The 22,255-nt window shown below is 39.3% G+C and overlaps 2 protein-coding genes across 2 annotated transcripts; one reads left to right on the forward strand and one right to left on the reverse strand.

The window, feature by feature from the left end:
• Positions 1 to 7,054: 7,054 nt before the first annotated feature.
• LOC110875880 (glutathione transferase GST 23) lies at positions 7,055 to 15,235 on the reverse strand. Its single transcript, XM_022124078.2, has 2 exons — positions 14,924 to 15,235; positions 7,055 to 7,640 (listed from the first exon to the last, which is right to left on the reverse strand). The coding sequence occupies exons 1-2, from the start codon at positions 15,233 to 15,235 to the stop codon at positions 7,275 to 7,277; spliced, it is 678 nt and encodes a 225-aa protein (XP_021979770.1). The 3' UTR covers positions 7,055 to 7,274.
• Positions 15,236 to 17,477: 2,242 nt separating this feature from the next.
• On the forward strand, positions 17,478 to 19,958 carry LOC110875887 (pentatricopeptide repeat-containing protein At4g02750). The gene has a single exon (XM_022124085.2). It carries the CDS (start codon positions 17,662 to 17,664, stop codon positions 19,600 to 19,602), a length of 1,941 nt encoding a protein of 646 aa, XP_021979777.1. The 5' UTR covers positions 17,478 to 17,661; the 3' UTR covers positions 19,603 to 19,958.
• Positions 19,959 to 22,255: the final 2,297 nt, after the last annotated feature.

The following is a 22,255-nucleotide window of genomic DNA, read 5'->3' on the forward strand; positions in this document are numbered from 1 at the left end:
TTTGAGCTGGAGGCATTACTTGGACGGTACCAAAAAGCACTACTTAGACCGATCACAAGGGCCTCCCGTGTACCTTTGTTTCGAAAGAGCTAGACGTGTAATAGCATCGCTGGATGGAACTTTTGAATGATTACGACGATGAGACCTGAACGTGCACGAGCTTTACAGATCCCGATCGGCTTTAACTTATCTGATCAGACTCGCCCTGTTCAAACTAGAGAACTGAAGGAAGAGAATTTTCAATTTAAACCCATGCAGGGCATGGAGAAACAACCTTGGGCAGGTCGGACGATATTTGCTACTTCGTGGAACGAAATTTGGACTTCACTACACAGCAACCTTAGAGAACTGGTGCAGGCGAAGCACACGGGCCTCGATATTCTATTCATCCGCGTTTTGATAGGATGTATTAAAACCTGAAGACCATGTACGGAAGACCGGGCCTGAAGGCCTACCTAGCAACGCATGAGAACGATAGTTGACTTGTAGGAAAGTCAAGGTGGGATTTTAGCAACCAGAAACGCATGTATGGAAGTGAGAACAGACTGCCATGGATTTTTCCACTAGAGACGGAAACATTATCACCTGGGTGATCATGGATGGACTCAAGTTACCAGCACACTTTCATGCAATCAAGAAAACTGACGAGTCTTCACAGGGTGAACGTTCCTGTGAGAGAGGCGGCTTTTAGGTACGAGGTGCCAACTCCTGCTATCTCTGAATTTGATCTATGCATGATCTATGTCAGGCAATACACAACACCTTGGGAGGGTGTGGAATGCTTGGAAAGCATGGCGAGCTTAACTGACATCATGATGGACCATTCAACAGTCTGGGAAGAATCGGCAGCGTAACCTACAAACCCGAGTTACCCGACGGACCGGGTAACGTACGCCATGTCATTTATGTTTCGGATCTAAGGCAGTGGCTGTCTAACGAAACACGTGAGATACCTTTACTGGAAGAATTTATCGAACACATGGACCAGAACGTCAAGGTTCGTTAACTTAATCGAATTCTAATCGTGAGTGTTCGTTGGAACTCAAGACGTGGACTGAAGTTCCTGTGAGAACGTAAAGATCAGGTGGAGTTCTGTTATCCCCGATTGTTCAAACGATGGAACCAACTTTCGATATCATTGGCGAATTTCGGGACGAAATTCCCTTTCAAGTTGGGGATGATGTGGCATCTGAGGAAAACCAGCAGCAATCTTGATTTCTCATCTCACTTCTTTGTACTGCTTGTCAAATTTCGGGACGAAATTTCTTTTAAGTTGGGGATGATGTGACAACCCGTATTTCCAAGGTTAGCATTGCTTAAATTCCACAACCTTTGACGTGTGTCTCTGCATCAAATTACTTTTATTTCCCGATCATACAAGACTTATTAAGTTACACGTGTGTGTCGTCAAACGCTATGTGTGCAAGTGGTATACTTGAAATCGTCCAATGGGTCTTATGTACTCGACTACCTAGATTGTATATGTGTACACGCATAGTAATACGGGATCATATGGGCCTTAGTTAGTAGGCCTTGTAAGCGAGTCAGGGTGTGACACCCCAGGAAAACCAGTGAACGATTGAACTTACCTAGCTTCCTCAGTGAGTGCATACCAAATTTCGGGACGAAATTTCCAATTAGTTGGGGATAATGTGACAACCCGTACTCTAGACTTATCTTGTGTAACGTTATATGCTCACGTGAACTATGTTACTTGAACGAATACATGATATGTTATGTGTTACACGGTTGTGTGATTTCGTGATTATATTGAATGTTGCATGTTACGTGATTTAATGTGATTGCATATGTTATTACTTGAACCGATTAGTGAAACATTTACAAGAACCCACTCGGTCCATATGGTTGGACTCGAGACCATGAGAAAACCCATGTGGGGGTTTCGGCCCACATCCCTTGTACGTACATATATACACACATTACCTCTAGGGTTTTAGTTTTACAAAACTTAGCAATCAAGAACACACACACACACCAAACGCTCTCTCTCTCTCTCTCTCGATCGGAACACAAGGCAGCCGACTCTCTCAAGTCTTGAAGTTTCTTGTAATCGGATCATCCCTCGTGCACACTCTTTAATCGGTTAGTGTCTATGGTTGGTTGTTTATACTTGTTGATGATGTTTCTTGCATGATAATCTAGGGCTATTGTATGTGATTAATGATGTTCATGTAATCGGCTCATGTATAAATCGGATAGTGTTGGTATAGCTCGAACGGATTGATAATCATATTAGCAGATTTATTTACACAAAGGCTAGGGTGCATGCTAGATAAAATCGGCTGGTTTGATAAATCCGATTGCATGTTTGTTCGATTTAATTGCTATTGTTCTTGATGATAATATGAATGTATGATGGATCGGTTGTTATGCATTGTTTGATCGGATATGTTTATGTATTGTTTTAGACAAGTGTTCTTGATATGTTTGGTATTAGGGTTTATAAGAATTAATGTTGCATTTCCCTGTTTGATCGATGAATTCTTGAATGGCAAACTGTTAGTTGATAATTGATTTTCGGAAACTGTTAACGATGATTGAATTGCCTAAATGAATTGCATAAAATCAGGAAAGTCGTTACACACACGGTTGCGACTCGGTAATGCTCGTTGCGAGTCGGAACCCCACTCGAGACCAAACAGCACAAGCCGCAATCATGGTTGCGAGTCAGATTGCGACTCGTAACCAAACCAGGATGAACCGAGACCATCTATTGCGACTCGTATCCAGCCGTTACGACTCGTAACCCCGTTGCGACTCGAGACCTGACTCGAGACCACCTAGTCTCGAAGGATATGCATCTGTCGAGATCTCCCTTGTTGCGACTCGAGATCTCTAGCCTCGAGTCGAGACCATGCACGTGCACATGATTGGACTTACACACTGACACGAGCCCAAATGATTGGGCCGGATAATTGGACTTGTTTATATCTCTGCTAATTGGACTGCTTATCTGGTTGGGCTAATATTGTCATTGGGCCGGGTTATGGTTGGGCCGAACACTTGGATTGTTTATCGGATTGATGTTACGTGTACATGTTTACCATGATCCTTGCATGCTTGCAACGTGTTAGCTTATGTGATACATACGTGCAATACTTGAACCAAACCTGACTTATGTAATAACCCTGTTAGGACGTGGTTGACCACTGTTAGTTCAAGAACCCTCTTTTTCTCTTTGTGTATCTGCCGAGCAACCCAAGGTGAGTTCACACAGCCAAGGCATGGGGTTCCCAGGGTGGGAATGGGATTGGATGATTATATGTGCATACTTAGTAAATGGAACTTAATGAGATAGGCCTCAGGGTGAGGTTGGTAAATGATGAGATACAGCTAGACTAGTATACCTACTTGAACTGATCTTCGCACACACGCCAGGGGTTGGCTGCGATATTATGACTGATCTTCGCACACATGCCTTGGAAAGGCCGCGAACTATATACTAAAACTTCGCACACATGCCAGGGTGGCTGCGATACAAATATACATAGTCTAGAATACTTGAGAACTTTCCCTAATCTTCGCATACATGCCGAAAGGGCCCGCGATACGAACCAATGCTATACATGAACAATGAACGAACTAGTACGATGCATGATTAGATAAACGAACGCAATGCTTGCTATACTACTCCATTACTGAACTTACTTACTGTGAACTCGCTCAACTAGTTTGTTGATTATTTGCTGCATGCCTTGCAGGACCTTAGGTACATTATGGAGCTTGCACAGGGAGGAGCAGGTCGTTGTGGGCAAAGGATCATGAATGATGTTTCAACACTTATGTTAAATCATACATACTATTGTTTGGGTTACTTAAATGCTTCCGCTATACTTAACTACTTTATACGTTCTATATGATTGGTGGTTAGGATCCTGGTCATGTCACGCCTCCAAGCGGTAATACTCCGCGTGTGGATTTTGGGGGTGTGACACAGGGCCCCTCATAACATAAGTCCGCATTATCGTAAAATCTTGACCCAATTCGTTGTTGTGCTCAGTGAATAGAACCGGCCCAAATAACCATTGTTTGTTAGTAGACTACCGGCCCAAAATCCTTTGTTCATATATTTTATGTAAACGTAACTGCTAATGCCCACAACAAACCAAACCCTACCTTCTATTCTGAGTGGCGTCGGCGTAGTAGACCCCCCTCGCTATAGTATTTTGTGCGACAAAAATCTGTGGTTAGTGACTCTTGTTTGCTAATGATTTGTATTGCGTGATATTGTTTATAGGTGTTATTGATCGAGATTTGATGGTTAATTAGTTAGTGATAATATGTGATGTTGATTATATAACTATATGATGAATATGAGTTGTGGTTGTCTAGTAGCGAACAAGTGATATATAATATATGCAGAAGGTAAATTGGACCATGTACAATTATATGTATGTATGTCGATGAATGATGAGTATTGCATATTTGTATGATACTAGATGCTTTGATATGCACTTCATGACACATGGATCTGATATGAATGGTGATGTTGTTCGGTTACACAGACTTCAAGTGTAGGATAAGGTTGCATACTTATTGACTAGTTGAAACAATGAGTAGTGTGTCAGATGTAAGGCATGATTAAGTTAGAAAAGTTGGAATACATCATGTGCATGGTAACCTTGGTTTCATTAAACCATGTGAACACTCTAACCATGTGTCAGATCAAGTCAAAGAAAGTAAATGTTATCAATTGTTTTGGGTCTTGTGCATGATTTATTAGTGAGTATGACATTTTGATTGCTTTATAGTACTTGTCATTTTCAACATTAATGGAATGCAGGGACTTACACACTCACATAAATATGACTGAATGGTCATATTATTTATAGTGGGCCGGCTATTTCAAGTGGGGAGTGGGTAATAATGTGTTGTTAGGCAGTGATGTTGCAACATGAAACCGTATGAGCTGAATATAAATTTGTTTGTTATGTCAAGTGGAATTGTAGGAATATTATGATTGGTATACTTGTATGACATACGTGACATTACATGCTTTGTCAAAATTACTGGTTGAGTCATACATGTAATTAGACGCGAGAATTGTGAATCCATGAAACTAACTATCTATGTTAACCCCGGTAGGAATTGAGTGATCAACTGTTAAACAAGCACCTAGTCCTACCGAGCACTCTAAGGTGAGTTCATCTATCTCTTGAGCATGTGTCCCGGTGGTTGGGACAGTCAGTGGGTATCCCGGGGATGGATAAGTCTTTTGGGTAAAAACGGGAATGTTGGATAATATACTCTTCCTATCACCTTTAAAGTCCCTCCGTGTTGTTTGGTTACCAGGTAGGTAACATGGTATTAGTTAGTAGCGCTACTTAGGTTTGGCAACCTCACCCCGTTCCTGGGAGGACGGGTGTTGAACTAATGACCTAGTCATGACCAATGCTTTGATAGGAGCATTGGAGAAAGGGCAAAATAATCAGAAGCCGTCTTGTATTGGGGTATTATCAACATTGTTTTCGACATTACTTTCGGATTTAAATTCAACGGATTAACTAAACACTTGGTAAACAACGTTTTCGTAAAACTATGAACTCACCAGCGTTGTCTGATACACTTGTTGCATGCTCGCAGGTTGTTAGATTACTTGGATTTGGAACTTGCTGTCTGAAGTAGCTGGAGTGGTCATGGGTCGACTGGAAGGATTTATGTGATTGATTTCTTAATACTATACTTTAGTTTTGAAACAGTTTAACTTGGTTTACTATTTGCTTCCGCTGAACATATTGGTTTTCATTTAAACTTGTTAATGGTATTTTATTAATGGTTGAGAACTTTATTTAGAAACTTGTATGGGTGCAATATGATTAGTGGCTCATTGTTGGTACGTCACACACCTAACAGGGACACTCCCTAGGTGGTATTTTTTGGGGTGTGACACTAATAATTAATGTTTTATGGGAAATTGGCCTGTAATAGTCCCACCTAAACCTTATTGGCCATTAATAATCCCACCTCAGAATATTCCTCCCACTAGTCCCACCTTTCACCTATTTTTCCTACAATGGTCCCTCCGTTAAAAAAACTTAACGGAGTTAAGCTTTTTTCCAAATTACAAACAGATTTTTTAGGGCTTTTGATTATAACGACGATACGAGTCCATTGATGTAAAACTTGCCTCGAAACGGTGCTCCAAACTATGAAAATGGTGCTTCAATTCGGGTGTTTAAATTTCCAATTAACCAAAATTAAGTCACTTGGAGCACCATTTCGAAGTAAGTTTTACATCAATGGACTCGTATCATCGTTCTGATCAAAAGCCCTAAAAATATGTTTGTAATTTGGAAAAAAGATTAACTCCGTTAAGTTTTTTTAACGGGGGACCATTGTAGGAAAAATAAGTGAAAGGTGGGAATGATGGGAGGAATATTCTGAGGTGGGATTATTTTTGGCCAACAAGGTCTAGGTGAGATTATTACAGGCCAATCCCCCATGTTTTATTAAAATATATTTAGTAATTGTAACAACTTTTAATAATAAAATTGAGAAATAGTTAAAATAATCAATTAGGCCACCCATCTATTTTATTATAATAAGTTCCCAGTTTTGTTACATAAATATAATGATGGCCCAGCCCAATATACAGTGATTAGGGTTCAGTTTTTTTGAAAACCGCCATACACTACAGTACGTGAGAATTAGGGTTACAACTTTTCTAGCTTCAAGGTAAGCTGCTAATCCACAAGTTTACCAGCTTCAACGTATTTTTCAAGTTGTTAAAGCAGGTTTCGATTTATCTACTCCCTCTATCTTTCAATTCCGACCCTTTTTTTTCCATTTCAAGTCGTTTTTTCTGATTAAGCTTGCCTTGTTGTGCCTGCGCCTAGCTCTAGGCGAGCGCCCGAACGTTGCTTATACAAAAAAAGCCCAAATTGTCGCCTAGGTCACCACGAGGCGCACTAGCTATGTTGCGCCTAGTGCGCTTTTGATAACATAGGTCCAAACACTTTGGGCTGATCTGGATGGGCCAGGGCCTACTAGACCGGCCACAATATACAATAAATTTTGTACTTTAACAACCATATCATAAAAATCCAAATCATATTAACTTTATAAGTGTAATTTTTTCTGTGATTTATAACTGAACATACAAAACTAACATGTCTTGTTGTTTCACCCAAAAACAAATTTATAACTAGTGAATAACATATAGAAGTCCTCTATCATCACCACTTGAAAGTATGATCTAATGATATATTATTGATCCAAATTTTCCTAGAAACCTTCATGAAACCATTCGCGTATTAGCTGCTACCCGCAGCAGTTGAAATGAAATGCTCGCGCATAAGCTGGAACTTGGTGATCAGCTTTTCTTGATCCGGCCAGCTTTCTTTGATCACTGGGATATCACAAAACTTGTCCTTCCATGCCAATATAAGTGGAAACCTATCTTCATCTAAGAGTTTTATACCACCTGTTTCTTCAAAGATTCCAAGATATTTGGCAATCCATCCAAACACAAGGTCTAAGAAACCAAACGATTCTCCGCTGAAGAAATTCTTTCCGATTAGTTGTTTTTCAACTATGTCTAGATTCTCTAAAGCAGGACCTATTGCTTCTTCTTGCTCCGCGCCTTGGGTCACATAAGCACGAAATATAGATGTCGTAACCTACATTTGGTGAAAATCGTGTGTTAAGAGTTTTCCTTAACGCATCTTTATGCAACGTAACTTTGTATCACTACTAGAAAACCGGAGGTCTCCTACGCAGATGAGGGTCCAAATGCGTAGGAAACACCCATTAGCGACAAAAAATAAAAGATTTTTGTAGGATAATCCGAAGTAGGAAAAACTTTGCGACAAAAATACAAAAGAATCTGGTTGGAAGTTCCTATGCATTTGCAATAACCTTTACACTTTCGACACAAATTTTCCTACGCATTTTTGACACAAGTTTTGCTACATGTCCTAGCGTTCTGTTTTTTTTTTCTTTTAAGTTGCTCATTTTCAACACAAGTTTTCTTAAAATAACTTGAGTTGCGTTTTATCTCAAACATGGCCCTTAAAAAGTCAGTGAAAAGGGGACATAAGGACAAACCCAAAATCTATTTTTGATGCATAGAACCTTATGGATCGTTTTTTTACAAGCATTATGAATATCATTGTAACATATAAATTAGGAATATTGGATTTTAATAATCTCAACTATTCGTTGTTGATCGCCAATAGTTCTAACTTCAAAAAATAACCGTTAGTCTCCGGTCTGTTAAAATTCCTATATCTATCCAGTATAAATGTGCATTCTACATATTGTGTTTAGTTTGTTTCCTTTCATTTTATCCTTTTAACCTCTTGTTTATCTTATTGTGAGGTTGGGCTATTCATGGTGGGCTGCTTGCTGTCTTGGGCTTTTATCCTTTGCTTGCCGACATGGGCTGTGGCTTGGGCTTATATCCGTTGTCTCCTTCTGTTGCCAGTTGTGCTCGGTTGTTGCCAGTTGTGCTCCTGTGTTGTCGCTTAGGGTTAGCAAGATAAAAGGGGGCTTTGGTTCCCTGGTGGTGATTCATTCGAGCATCTCATTCTCTCCTGTCATTCGCTGCTCTCTAGTTGTTCCCTAAGTCTCACACGTACATTCGTGACTCTAGGGCTTTGTCTATTGATTGTATTGATCATCCTGTTGGAGATCATTTACCCTTGTATTCGTTGTTAATCTGTGATGACTGAATCATTCAGTTGCTGTGTTTGATTCTGAACTGTTATAATAAAACCTTGATTCTCAAGTTCTGACATGGTATCAGAGCCCCGAGGTTAAATCGGTGCTCTGGTGCTCTTCCGCTGCTTCTCGTTAAGGTCCTGGAAGTCTATGTGTCTGCCGGCCTTGACTCAAAGGTGCTACCCTTCTCTCTCTGCTGCTGTGATCGAAACCCTAAAAGTCTAGGGTTTGTGCTTGGCTCTGGTTCTGACCACTGGTGCTGCTCGTGTGAAATTGAAACCCTAACTATTGGGGGTTCTGCTCTCCTGCTTGAAGAAGACCCTCGTTGGTCCCTCTTTTGGGCAAACCAACAGGATTCTGTCTTGGTTTTCTGATCAAACGCTTGTAACCCTAAGTGAAGGTTACAAGCCTTGGTCCACTGGAAGCTGTTTGCACCCACTGTGAGATTGTTCCTTCCCTAACCTTTTTAATTTTGTTGCATCATTTGTCTTGTGTCTAGGCATCCTTGATACCGGACTTAGGTTTTTCCGGCTTGATTATTGGGACACAGAGAGGGCTCACTCTGTTGCATTGTGTTTGGTCTGTCAATTTGTGGCTCCCTGGTCACTGTCTGCGGAGGCACCTTGAGTGATGAACCTCTGATCGGACCTCTGTCCAGGTTTCGCCGGTGTTTTGTTTCTTTGGTTGCTTTGTCTTTTGCCTGTTTGTCCTCTACCTTGATTATATTGGCTGTTTGTTGATACTCTCTATCTGCTCTGTTCTGTTTTTGTATACATATCATTATGAGTGATAAATCTGAATCTGCTGTAACCTTGATTAGCAAGTTGGATGCTAGTGACCCTTTATATCTTCATGCTAGTGACTCTAGTGGTCTCACAATAGTTAGCATTAAGCTTAAAGGAACTGAAAACTATGTGGTATGGTCCAATGCTATGAAACTTGCTCTAATGGCTAAAAATAAACTAGGGTTCATTGATGGTACCTGTGTTAAATCTAAAGATAATGATGTGCTTGCTAGTCAGTGGGATAGGTGCAATTCTATTGTTCTCACATGGATCTTAAACTCTGTATCTGATGAATTATATGTTGGTCAAGTGTACTCTAAACTTGCATCAGAAGTCTGGGATGATTTAAAGGACACATATGATAAAGTTGATGGGTCTGTTGTGTTTAGCTTATATCAAAAAATCAACTCTGTGTGTCAAAATGGGTCTAGTGTCTCTGAGTACTATCACAAAATTAACACTATGTGGAAACAATTTGATGCTATGCTTCAGTTGCCTTCTTGTACTTGCAATGCTTCATCAAAGTTCAATGAGTTTAATCAGTTAATCAAACTTATGCAATTTCTAATGGGACTTGATGACATCTATCAACCTGTTAGAACTAATCTCTTGACTAGAGATCCTCTACCTACCATTAAAACTGCCTTCTCTATTATCTCTAGAGAAGAGTCCCATAGAGGATCCAATAGTGGGGCTAAGGCTCCTAATGTTGGTTTTGCTGCTAAGACAAACAATTTTAATGACAGAAAAAAATTTAACAAAGGTCCCAACCCTAATCTTAAATGTACTCATTGCAATAAGGTTGGGCATACCGTTGATAAGTGTTTTGAACTTCATGGTTATCCTTCTAACTATAGACAAAAACCAAACAGTCAGTGGTCTAAATCTAATAATTCTGTCAGTAATGGGAATAGCCCTTCTGTGAATAATTCTGTGGGTGATAAAAGTAGTAGCTCCTTAAATACTCTGTCTGCTGATCAATTTTCCAAGTTGCTAGGGCTGCTGAATGAAAATAAAACTGAAGATTCTAGTAAGTCCAATGTGGGAGGTAAATGCTTTAATTCCTTTTCTAACTTCAAGCATCTTGTCTGTTTTAACTCTGTGAACTCATCTACCCAGAGTCTAAACTGGATCATAGACTCTGGGGCAAATCAGCACATGGTCATGACCAGTAAAAACATGTTCAACCTGGTTGATGTCACTGAATATAATATAACCATTAAACACCCTAATGGAACGGATGCTAAGGTTACTAAAATTGGATGTTTTAAACTGTCTGATTCTGTGATCCTAAAGGATGTTTTTGTTGTGCCTGAATATTATGTGAATCTCATCTCTGTGTATAAACTTGCTAAAGATAACAAGCTTAGGGTCATATTTGATGAGAATACTTGTTACATTCAGGATTCCTTCACCAAGAAAACCCTGGTGACTGGTAGACAAGCTGAGGGCTTGTACTTTTGTGGTAATCATCTAGGCACTAATTTTTCTTGCTTAAGTAAAACTGAAAGCGTAAAGCTCTGGCACTCAAGGCTGGGTCATCCAGCTGAACAAGTGCTTAAAATCTTACAAATTAAAACTGAATCAAATGATGCCAATCCTTGTGACATCTGCCACAAGGCCAAACAACATAGGGCACCATTTCCTCTAAGTGATCACAAGTCAACAAAAATAGGGGATCTGGTGCACTTAGATGTTTGGGGCCCATACAAGGTGACCAGCATAGATGGTTACAAATACTTTCTCACTGTTGTTGATGACTTCACTAGAGCGGTGTGGGTATATCTATTGAAATCTAAATCAGAAGTTTTTGAGAACTTACAAAGTTTTTACAACTTAATCAAAACCCAATTTGAGGTTAATATCAAGATCTTTCGGAGTGATAATGGATCTGAATTCATCAACTCTCAAATGTCATCCTTTGTCAAATCTAAGGGAATAATTCATCAAACTTCTTGCACTTACACCCCACAACAAAATGGGGTGGTTGAAAGAAAACACAGACACTTGTTAAATGTTGCAAGAGCTTTATTATTTCAGTCTAAGGTCCCTCTTAAATACTGGTCTGAATGTGTGCTTACTGCTTCATACTTAATTAACAGGCTTCCTTCCTCTGTGCTTCATGGTTGTTCTCCTTATGAAGTGCTTTTTGGCTTTAAACCTTCTCTTGATCACTTGAAAGTGTTTGGTTGTCTGTGTTACTTCACTACTTTAGATGTCTCTGATAAACTTGAAGAACGTGCTGAAAAATGTGTTTTTATGGGGTATTCCAACTTTAAAAAGGGATATAAGGTCTGGAGCTTGGACCAAAGAAAGTTTATTTTTTCCAGAGATGTCAGTTTTCATGAAACTGTTTTTCCTTTTAAAAATAATACTAATGATGGTATTAATGCAAATCTGTTAAATCAACTAAATTTCTTTGACAACCTTGATCCTTCAAGTGATACAAATCCCCATGATGAAGAGAAGGGCAACACTGACTCACCTACTATGACTCAGCAACACAGCGATGCAGTAGAGTCAACTATTGATAGTGACACTCAACACACGTCAGACGATCATGACGTGTCTGGGCCTAATGAGTCTATAGGGGTCCCAACTGAACCTGTGAGGGCTGAGTCAAGTAGTGCTCATGATGAGTCAAACCTTCCTGAGGGTACTCAAACCATTAGAAGATCCACTAGGTCCGCCTCGGCCCCTAGAAGATTTGATGACTTTATTGTAGGAAATGCCAAATATGGCTATGATAAAGTTGTTAATTACTCTAATCTGCCAACTGAAAATGTGTGTTTTGCTGCAAATATAAATAAAATTGTTGAACCTCAAACTTATAAAGAAGCCCTTAAAGATAAAAGGTGGATTGATGCTATGAACGATGAACTGTCAGCCCTCTATAAGAACAACACCTGGGACATTGTGGACTCCCCTAGTGGTACTAAACCTATTGGGTGTAAGTGGGTGTTTAAGGTAAAATACAAATCAACAGGCGAAGTAGATAGATTTAAGGCTAGGCTTGTTGCTAAGGGGTTTAATCAACGTGAAGGGATTGACTTTGAGGAGACATTCTCCCCTGTAGTCAAAATGGTCACTGTTCGTTGTGTTATTAGTCTATCTGTCCAAAACAACTGGCCTCTATACCAACTTGATGTTAACAATGCCTTTCTTTACGGTAACCTTAGGGAAGATGTTTACATGACCCTTCCAGATGGTTTAAATGTTAATCAGAAAGGTAAAGTGTGTAAATTGAACAAATCTCTATATGGGTTAAAACAGGCCCCTCGTATGTGGAATGAGCGCCTTGTCCAAACCTTAATCAAAATTGGGTTTGTTCAATCAAAATGCGATCATTCCATGTTTATCAAATCCGATAAATCTATCTTTGTTGTTCTCTTGGTTTATGTTGATGACATTGTGCTAACAGGGAACTGTGAGCATGAGATTAATAAAATTAAAAGTCTTTTAAAAAACGAGTTCCTGATCAAAGATCTTGGTTTGCTAAAATATTTTCTTGGAATAGAAGTAATAAAATCTAACAATGGAATTTGCCTTTCACAAAGAAAATATTGCATGGACCTACTGAATGAGTACGGCATGAGTGGCAGTAAGCCACACAGTTGTCCCATTGATCAAAACCATGTTTTGACACATCTGACATCAAACAATTCTAAACCAGTGGATCCAACACAATATCAAAAACTTGTTGGAAAACTCATCTACTTATCTCACACCAGACCTGATATTGCCTACTCTGGTCATTACCTATCACAGTTCATGCATAAGCCCACTGAGGCTCACACTCAAATTGCTTTCAAAGTTTTAAGATATCTCAAAAATGCCCCTGGTGCTGGGATCCTGTTTACAAAAAGCACCACTTTCCAGTTAGCTGCTTTTGCAGACTCAGACTGGGCTAAATGTGTGGACAGTAGAAGGTCTGTCACAGGTTTTTGCATTTTTCTTGGGGGGTCGTTGGTGTCTTGGAAGAGTAAGAAACAAAGCGTTGTTTCTCGGTCCTCTGCTGAGGCCGAATACAGGTCTATGTGCAGTGCCACGTGTGAAATATTATGGCTTCTGAATCTGTTAAGAGAACTTCAAGTTGCTGTGGATATTCCGGTTGAACTGAAATGTGACAACACTGCAGCGCTGTCCATTGCTGCTAATCCTGTCTTTCATGACCGGACCAAGCACTTTGAAGTTGATTTATTTTTCCTAAGGGAAAAAATTGCATCCGGATTGATCAAAACCAAAGGTGTTAAGACTGAGGACCAGCTCGCTGACATATTCACCAAAGGATTGCTTCCAAAAACCCATTCTGAAATGTGTAAGTCTCTGGGTATGTTCAATTCCTTTGCACATTTAAACTGAGGGGGGGTGTTAAAATTCCTATATCTATCCAGTATAAATGTGCATTCTACATATTGTGTTTAGTTTGTTTCCTTTCATTTTATCCTTTTAACCTCTTGTTTATCTTATTGTGAGGTTGGGCTATTCATGGTGGGCTGCTTGCTGTCTTGGGCTTTTATCCTTTGCTTGCCGACATGGGCTGTGGCTTGGGCTTATATCCGTTGTCTCCTTCTGTTGCCAGTTGTGCTCGGTTGTTGCCAGTTGTGCTCCTGTGTTGTCGCTTAGGGTTAGCAAGATAAAAGGGGGCTTTGGTTCCCTGGTGGTGATTCATTCGAGCATCTCATTCTCTCCTGTCATTCGCTGCTCTCTAGTTGTTCCCTAAGTCTCACACGTACATTCGTGACTCTAGGGCTTTGTCTATTGATTGTATTGATCATCCTGTTGGAGATCATTTACCCTTGTATTCGTTGTTAATCTGTGATGACTGAATCATTCAGTTGCTGTGTTTGATTCTGAACTGTTATAATAAAACCTTGATTCTCAAGTTCTGACACGGTCGCCGGAAAACTCATTTTTGGCAAGAATACTCAACATTTTCGTCCCAAACCTTTTTGTAACTTTGTTACGGATCTTTAGGAACCTTTTTCTAGTAAAAGCCTCAATTATTGAAGTCGCAGGAAAACTCCTTTTTTGCCGGAAAACTCAACTTGTTGACCGGAAAACTCAACATTTTCGTCCCAAACCTCTTTGTAACCTTAGATCGGACCTTTAAAAACTTTTTTCTTGCCAAAAATGGTTTTCCGGTGACCGGAGACTAACGGCGTTAGGGTTCTCTTAGTCTTAGTCAGGGTCCATTGGTGGCCAATATGTAAATAGTTAGGACTGCCAGTGGTTATTTTTTAATTTGGGACTGTTGGCGGCCAACAACGAATGATTATTAAAATCCAATATTCCTATAATTTTTTTCTTTTAACCTTTTTAGTTTGCATTAACTTGACCATTTTAAACAAATCCCATTTGAAAGAATGTTGTAGTAAACACTCAAGACACTAACTACACTTGTAAGTTATAACATATGAATTGCGGTTTACGGCACAAGAGAAGTGATGATTTACCCGGTCATCATTAAACTTCGCCCAGAAACGCGCAGTGGCTCTCGCAAGCGGATCCTCGGGTAAGAAACGAGCAGTTGTGTTCCATGTCTCATCAATGTACTCGAGAATCACAAGTGACTCGCATATGGGTGTTCCGTTGTGCAATAACACCGGGACTTTCTTGTGAACGGGGTTGTATTCGAGTAACAAAGAACTCTTGTTGGCAAGATCTTCATAGATGGTCTCATACACTATGCCTTTGAGTTTCAATGCCCAAACAATTCTCAAAGCATATGGGCTTGACCATGTCCTAAAAAGCTTCACCTCTTCCATTTCTTTACTTGAACCATCATTCAATGAGATACCTTTCTTTTATAGTGGGTGAGTTGTATAACAAGTCAAAACATGCATTTTCTTATATGGGTAGGTGGGTCGGGTTGACCCAAAACATTTTTGCTCGTTCTTAACATTGGTTGTTATCTACAAAAGTTATATTATTCCTATAATAATCTAAAACTTTGGGATAAAATGTTTTTTACACGCGATACAAAAACTGTTATAACCATTTAGTTTTTAGATTTACTTTACGCGTGTGACCCATTAGAGATAAAACATTTTAAATACTCATTAGGAGCGTTTCACGTGATGTTTTGTTTACTGGTCATCATCTAGCTATATCAAGATGGCATCTTATTGCAAGAAGAAAGTTTAGATTGATTCCGGCAAATGCGTGTTAGATCTCTCAGCCGATTATTATAGGATCCAAATTTCTATTTACTCATTCGGTCACTCTGTTAACTCGATATAACCAATGTTTTCTGGCACATAGTACCATTGGCCGGCCATCATTAAGTATTAAGTAATAGTTTCCAAACAACAAGAAAAAGATGACAAAAGGAAAGGAAATAGTTTTCGTTGTGTGAATATGATATGTAATAAATAGTATAGGGTCTAATGTAACACTAATTCAATTTATAGGGACTAAATCACAAATGTTGAATAGGATAGAGGTTCTTGTGAATAGGGATGAGCATATGCCACCGAATACCGATCCCATACCGATCCCGTACCGATCCCGATCCCGATCGGTATCCCGATCGGTATCCACTTTTTGGCGTTTTCGGTATCGGTACGGTACGGTATCGGTATTATACCGATACCGACCCTCAAAATACGGTATAATACCGATACCGTACCGTACCGATACCTAACCGACATGTTTCGGTATCGGTATCGGTACCTAGTTTGGGTGAAATTCGAGATCGGTATTAGGCGGTATCGGTATCGGTTCGGTATCGGATACCGATATGCTCATCCCTACTTGTGAATAACAAACTACTTTTTTGACTGGCAACCACTGGCAACCTCAGAAATTATTTGCTGGGTGTGTAGATGATGTGTTTAATCACATATTTAAGGGGTGCGGTTGGATTTTTCTGACTAAAATATACACTCTATTTTTTTCAAGAGGTGCGACCGTTCACCTTAGACAAAGGGTGGGTCCATCCCTGCCGGCAACTTTCATTAAAACAAACACAAAGCAAAACACTAGCGCATAACAACAAAACCAAAACTTACATACTTCACCCAATCTAACGATTTATGCCACGATCTATTTTTAATTATTAGAAAACCCAAAACCAAAATGTCTTCTTCATTCTTTTGGAAGCTAAACTCCTTATTCAAGAAAATAAGGTAGCGTTCGTTTCATGGAATGGAATGGAATTAGGAAGTTTTTCTTTGTAAAATTGATCTTGGTTGGGGGAGGGAGGAATTTGAAATCCTTCACTCTAATGAAATTTGTGACTATTTCAACATTCCTTAGAAATCCTTCACTCTAATGAAGGAATGGAATGGAATGTTGAAATAGTCACAAATTTCATTGATTAAAGAAATTCATGAGATTTCAAATTCCTCCCTCCCCCAACCAAGATCAATTTTACAAAGAAAAACTTCCTAATTCTATTCCATTCCATTCCATTCCATGAAACGAACGCTACCTAAGGGAATGAGATATAGATGAATTTGAGTACGCTTCTTCCTATCTTGTGTTGTTCTTCCCTCAATAATAATGGATCAAACATTTTAATACGTGTTATAATTCGTGTGTGGATCACATTAAGTTTGACTCAAATATATAGCTGATTTTACTTCCCACGAATAGGGCCACCGTTAGGCTTATCAACCTAGGCTATGGTCGAGGGCCACTCAAAATAAGGTCCTCCATTTTTTTTATTTCATATATTAGACTTGTTTTTTTGGCAATTTAAACAAAGTTTCGAGGCTCAAGATTTAGGATTTTGCTTCACGAGTCCACACTGTCCGTGTACACTTCATTCCATAATCCAAAAGCAGCGCCGCAACACACCGACCCTCGTTACATGTGACGTCTTTTGAGTAACCAGTGTAAAACGGATTGCGAATTGGTCGTAATTAGAGCCGACATTAAGAACAATCATCATTGCTATGGTTATTCAATGTCTCAAATCTCAATTGTTGATTTTCTTTACGCCAATTCAATAGGACCCGACTTTGTAGTTCGCTTACGAATACACCCCTTTTAACCGTTCAAGAATACTAAAACCTAATCATAAACCAAAAAGCACTTTACAAATAATCATAATTTGTTCCTGTACAACGAACAACCCCCCAAAATAATTTTACTTCAAATAATAATAGTAATATAGTTTCCTTCAAATAGGTTGCAACTTGAATCCATGATCAATTTTCCGATACATAAGATCTATTTATAATTTTATATGATTATTCCAGTCATTCATGTCAAGAACGCACGCTTTCATCTCCGTTTTCTGTGTTCCAATGCCAATTCTTTGTTCCAAAGTAACACAAAAATCACTAGGTGCTTCAGAAATGGTGACATTAAAGCTGCACTCCATGTGTTTGATGAAATGCCAGTAAAGAATATTGTCACATGGAACTGTATGATATCTGGGTTTGTTAAAAATGGGATGGTTTTTGATGCCCGCAAGGTGTTTGATGAAATGCCGAACAGAAACGTTGTGTCTTGGACTGCAATGTTGGATGGGTATGCTAAGTGTGGGAGATTGGATGAGTCCAGAGCTTTGTTTGATGCTATGACTGATAAGAATGTGGTGTGTTGGAATGCTATGCTTTCTGGGTATGTGACGAACGGGCGAATGGATGAAGCGAGAAGCTTGTTTGACGAGATTCTTGTGAAGAATTCGGTAACGTGGGCTACGGTTATTGAAGGGTGGTTTCGCCAGGGGCGTGTAGATGAAGCGAGAAACTTATTTGATGATTGCCCTTTTGATGATGTTTTAGTTAATAATACGATGTTGGTCGGTTATGCTGAGATGGGAGATCTCGAATCGTTGTGGACATTATTTGGTACGATGCGTGAGCGTGATGTGGCATCGTGGACGACTGTCATACGTTGTTTTACAAAATCTGGGAAGATGGTGATGGCCCGGAAGTTGTTTGATGATATGCCTGCAAAAGATGTAATCGTGTGGACCGTAATGATTCAAGGTTATGTAAAAAATAACCAGATCGAAGATGCGCGTAAACTGTTTGATGAAATGCCTAACCGAGATATAGTTGTGTGGAACTCGATCATGAGTGGGTACGTTAAAAACAAGAATTTAGAACAAGCTCTTGAGCTTTTTAATAAGATGCCAAAGCGCAATATAGTGTCGTGGAACACGATTCTTCAAGGGTATGTTCAGGAACACGATATGCTAAATGCTCGAATCTTTTTCAACAAGATTCCCGTTAAAGATCAAACCACTTGGAACATAATGATTTGTGGGTTTCAGAGTGGTGAGGCTTTCGATCTTTACTACCAAATGCTGCAGACCAGAATCAAACCCGATCAAGTGACGTTCACCGGTTTAATATCCGTTTGCGGGTCACTTGCTGTACATGGTTGGGGGAAAGCAATGCACTCATGTGCGATCAAATACGCGTACGTCAACGATTCGACGGTTGTTAGTTCATTAATATCGATGTACTCCAAATGCGGTTTTATGGACGATGCTACAATAATCTTCGAGACAACGATAAAAAAGGATACCGTTTTATGGAACGCGATGATTGCGGCACATTCGTATCACGGGTCGGCTTTAAACGCGCTAAAACTATTCTCTTCCATGACCGAATCCGGATATCGACCCGACCATTTAACGTTTCTAGGTTTATTAACCGGCTGTGCTCATTCAGGTATGGTCAAAGAGAGCTGGGAATGCTTCAAATCAATGGAAAAAAACTGGAAAATACATCCGACGGCTGAACATTACGCATGCATGATTGACATTCTCGGTAGAAGCGGGATGTTAACCGAAGCGTATGAATTGGTTAAACAGTTGCCGGTTGAGCTTCCGTCATATACATGGGAAACATTGTTGAGTTGTTGTCGGGTCCATGAGAATTTTGAGTTGGGTGAATTGGTGGGACGAAAGCTTGTTGGTACTCGCGATTTGAATGCGGGCATTGGTGTGCTTCGTTCGAACATTTATGCTGCAAGAGGTATGTGGGATGATGCGGCTAATGTTAGAACGTTGTTGGCACATCGCGGCGTAAGAAAAGATGTCGCGTGTAGTTGGATTGAGTTGAAGGGTCGGGTTTTTCGGTTTGTTTATAATGATAGATCTCATAGCGAATTGGAGGAGTTGCACAAAATGTTGGAGAGCCTGTCTGCTGCAATGGAGATTTATGGGTAAGTAGAGATTTTTGGGCGGGTTTTTCGGTTTGTTTATAATGATAGATCTCACAGCCAATTGGACTAGTTTCAAATGCTTGTTAAAACAGGTGAGGTGAAGTGGCTCGTATAAATTTATGACGTTTTTTCAAGGTTTTCAGAACCGGATCAACCGATCGGACCATGAAACGGGTACATAACCGGTCCAGTTGAGTCGTCGGACCAATAGAAATGGCAAACAACGCTGGGTGGTTGCACCCGATTTTGCTATTTAAGAGTTTGCAACTTAAGTGAATTTCACCGTTATAGGTACAACTATTTCATGCAAGATTACCGTGTCTAATTGTGTAGTGAATTTCACAATTTAGGAGGTTGCAACTTCTCTTGTACTCATTCATATAAGTGTTCAATTAAATAATATTTTTAATACCTTTATCATGATCTTTAGGGGTGTAAACGAGTCAGGCCGAGCCCAACCCTGACTAGGCTTGAGCTCGGCTCGTCGAGTTTTTATGAAGCTCGAGCTCGACTCGGTTCAAGCCTACTTATTTATGCTCGAGCTCTGCTTGTGAATAAAACCCAAAGCTCGAGCTTGGCTCGAGCTATTTTGAGAACAACCTTAAACGCGCTAAAAGCTCGACTCAAGCTCGATTCAATATCGCTTAAACGATCCGTAGCTTGGCTCGAGCTCGGTCACCGATGTTATTATCATTATTAATATAATATATAAAAAAACCAAAATTTTGTTTGGGTCTCATTTAGGCTCGTGAGCCTAAACGAGTTTTGTATTTCAGACTCGTGCTCAGGCTCAATAATTAAACGAGCTCTATTTCAGGCTCGAGCTCGGGCTCGTTCGAGCTTTTAGCTGAACCGATGTTGTGATGAGTTCATTTATATACCCAGACCATCATGTCGAATCCGGAATACCCGGAACCCGGACAACAACTTGTAAACTGCTGCTCCTAGCTCTTTAGCCCATCAAGCCCATTAGTCTCCAACATCAAGCAGCCCATGAGATAGATTCAAGGGTTTGGGAGCATAATGTGTGAACATATAATCATCTTTTGGTTGTATTTAACTTATATGATTTAATTTTATCAGCATCAAAACAACCGATTATTTATTAAGGCATGTATGCATCACAAAGTCATTGGTAGACTGGTAGTGGTATATTTGAAATACCAAGTGGGCTAAACCACAAGCTTTCTCTTATATTGCTTGATGGAATTCTTATTACAACGATATTGCTTTAGTTATTTGCGAAAACAAAGAAACATATTTCTTTTCATTTGGGATACCGATTACTAAAGCTAGCATTAGTTTTGCATAATTGAGAGATGCTTTTTAGATAAAAAGCTTGCTTAACAAAATTTGTGCAATCGAAATGGTGATGATTTTTTACAATGCTTGTACTAGGGGTGTGCAATAACCGAACCGTTAACCGAAACTGAACTGAAAACCGACAAAACCGAACCGAAATTAACCGAAACCGAATTAACCGAAAGTCGGTTAACGAATATTTTTTTTACCATCGGTTAACCGAAGTTAACCGGACTGAACCGAATCATTTATTTCTTTTTATATTTCAAGCTTTTATACCTCTATTTCATGTATTTCATGTTTTATACTTTCATTTCATGTAATAATACCTCTATTTCATTTATTTATGCCTTCATTTCATTTATTTATACATTCATTTCATGTATTTGTACCTCCATTTTATGTATTTAAACATCTATTCCTGCATTTATACCTCCATTTCATTTATTTATACATCCATTTCATGTATTTATATATCTATTTTATGTATTTATACCTCCGTTACATGTATTTCTAAGCAAAAAATTAGCCCTTGTTTGAATTGGTTATTAACCGAAAATTAACCGAACCGAACCGAAAACCGACAAATTAACCGAATTAACCGAACCGATTAACCGATGACTTCGGTTACGGTTACGAATAATGCTAATAACCGAACCGAACCAAACCGTGCACACCCCTAGCTTGTACAGTCAGTAGAAAAAAAAGGCATTTGTGAGTGTTACTAATGAAACTAGTTTTTTGCACAGTGCCGCGTTGCGGTGCGCTCAACCAAACCGTTATTGGTTGTGATAATATGTACGATTTATATTACTACTCATAACACAATCACACTAAACCGAATCATTCCTGGTATAATAACATGATATGCCAAATGCATTTTTAACAAACTTGGTTTCCTCCCGTGTTTCTCTCCTCACGGGCTCTATTTAATTGGCTATAAATATGAAAGATGGAATTAACAGAGAGATAAATTGCTTTGAGATTAAGTTGAAGTTAAAAATAGGTTAGTTGTTTTGACATTTTAAGGTAACCATTTTAAGAAAGGTAAATTATGCCCACAAAGTTGTCAAAATCATAAACTTTAAAAAATAGAAATATATATAATTTTTTGAATAGCAAGTGATAAATTAAGATAACTAGTTGATTTTCTGCCCGCGCGTTGCGGCGGGGACCTAATGTCTGCAAAACGCGTGTCGGGAACGGCAAGCAGAATCCGATCCGAAATATCCGATACCCGAATTCGAAATATCCGAAAAATCGGATATCCGAAATTCGAATATCCAAATTTTTCAGATTCGGATTCGGATAGTGATTTTCAAAATTTTCGGATATTTCGGATATCCGAGATATCC

Source organism: Helianthus annuus, chromosome 1 (genome assembly GCF_002127325.2).
Source record: "Helianthus annuus cultivar XRQ/B chromosome 1, HanXRQr2.0-SUNRISE, whole genome shotgun sequence".
Lineage (NCBI taxonomy): Eukaryota > Viridiplantae > Streptophyta > Magnoliopsida > Asterales > Asteraceae > Helianthus > Helianthus annuus.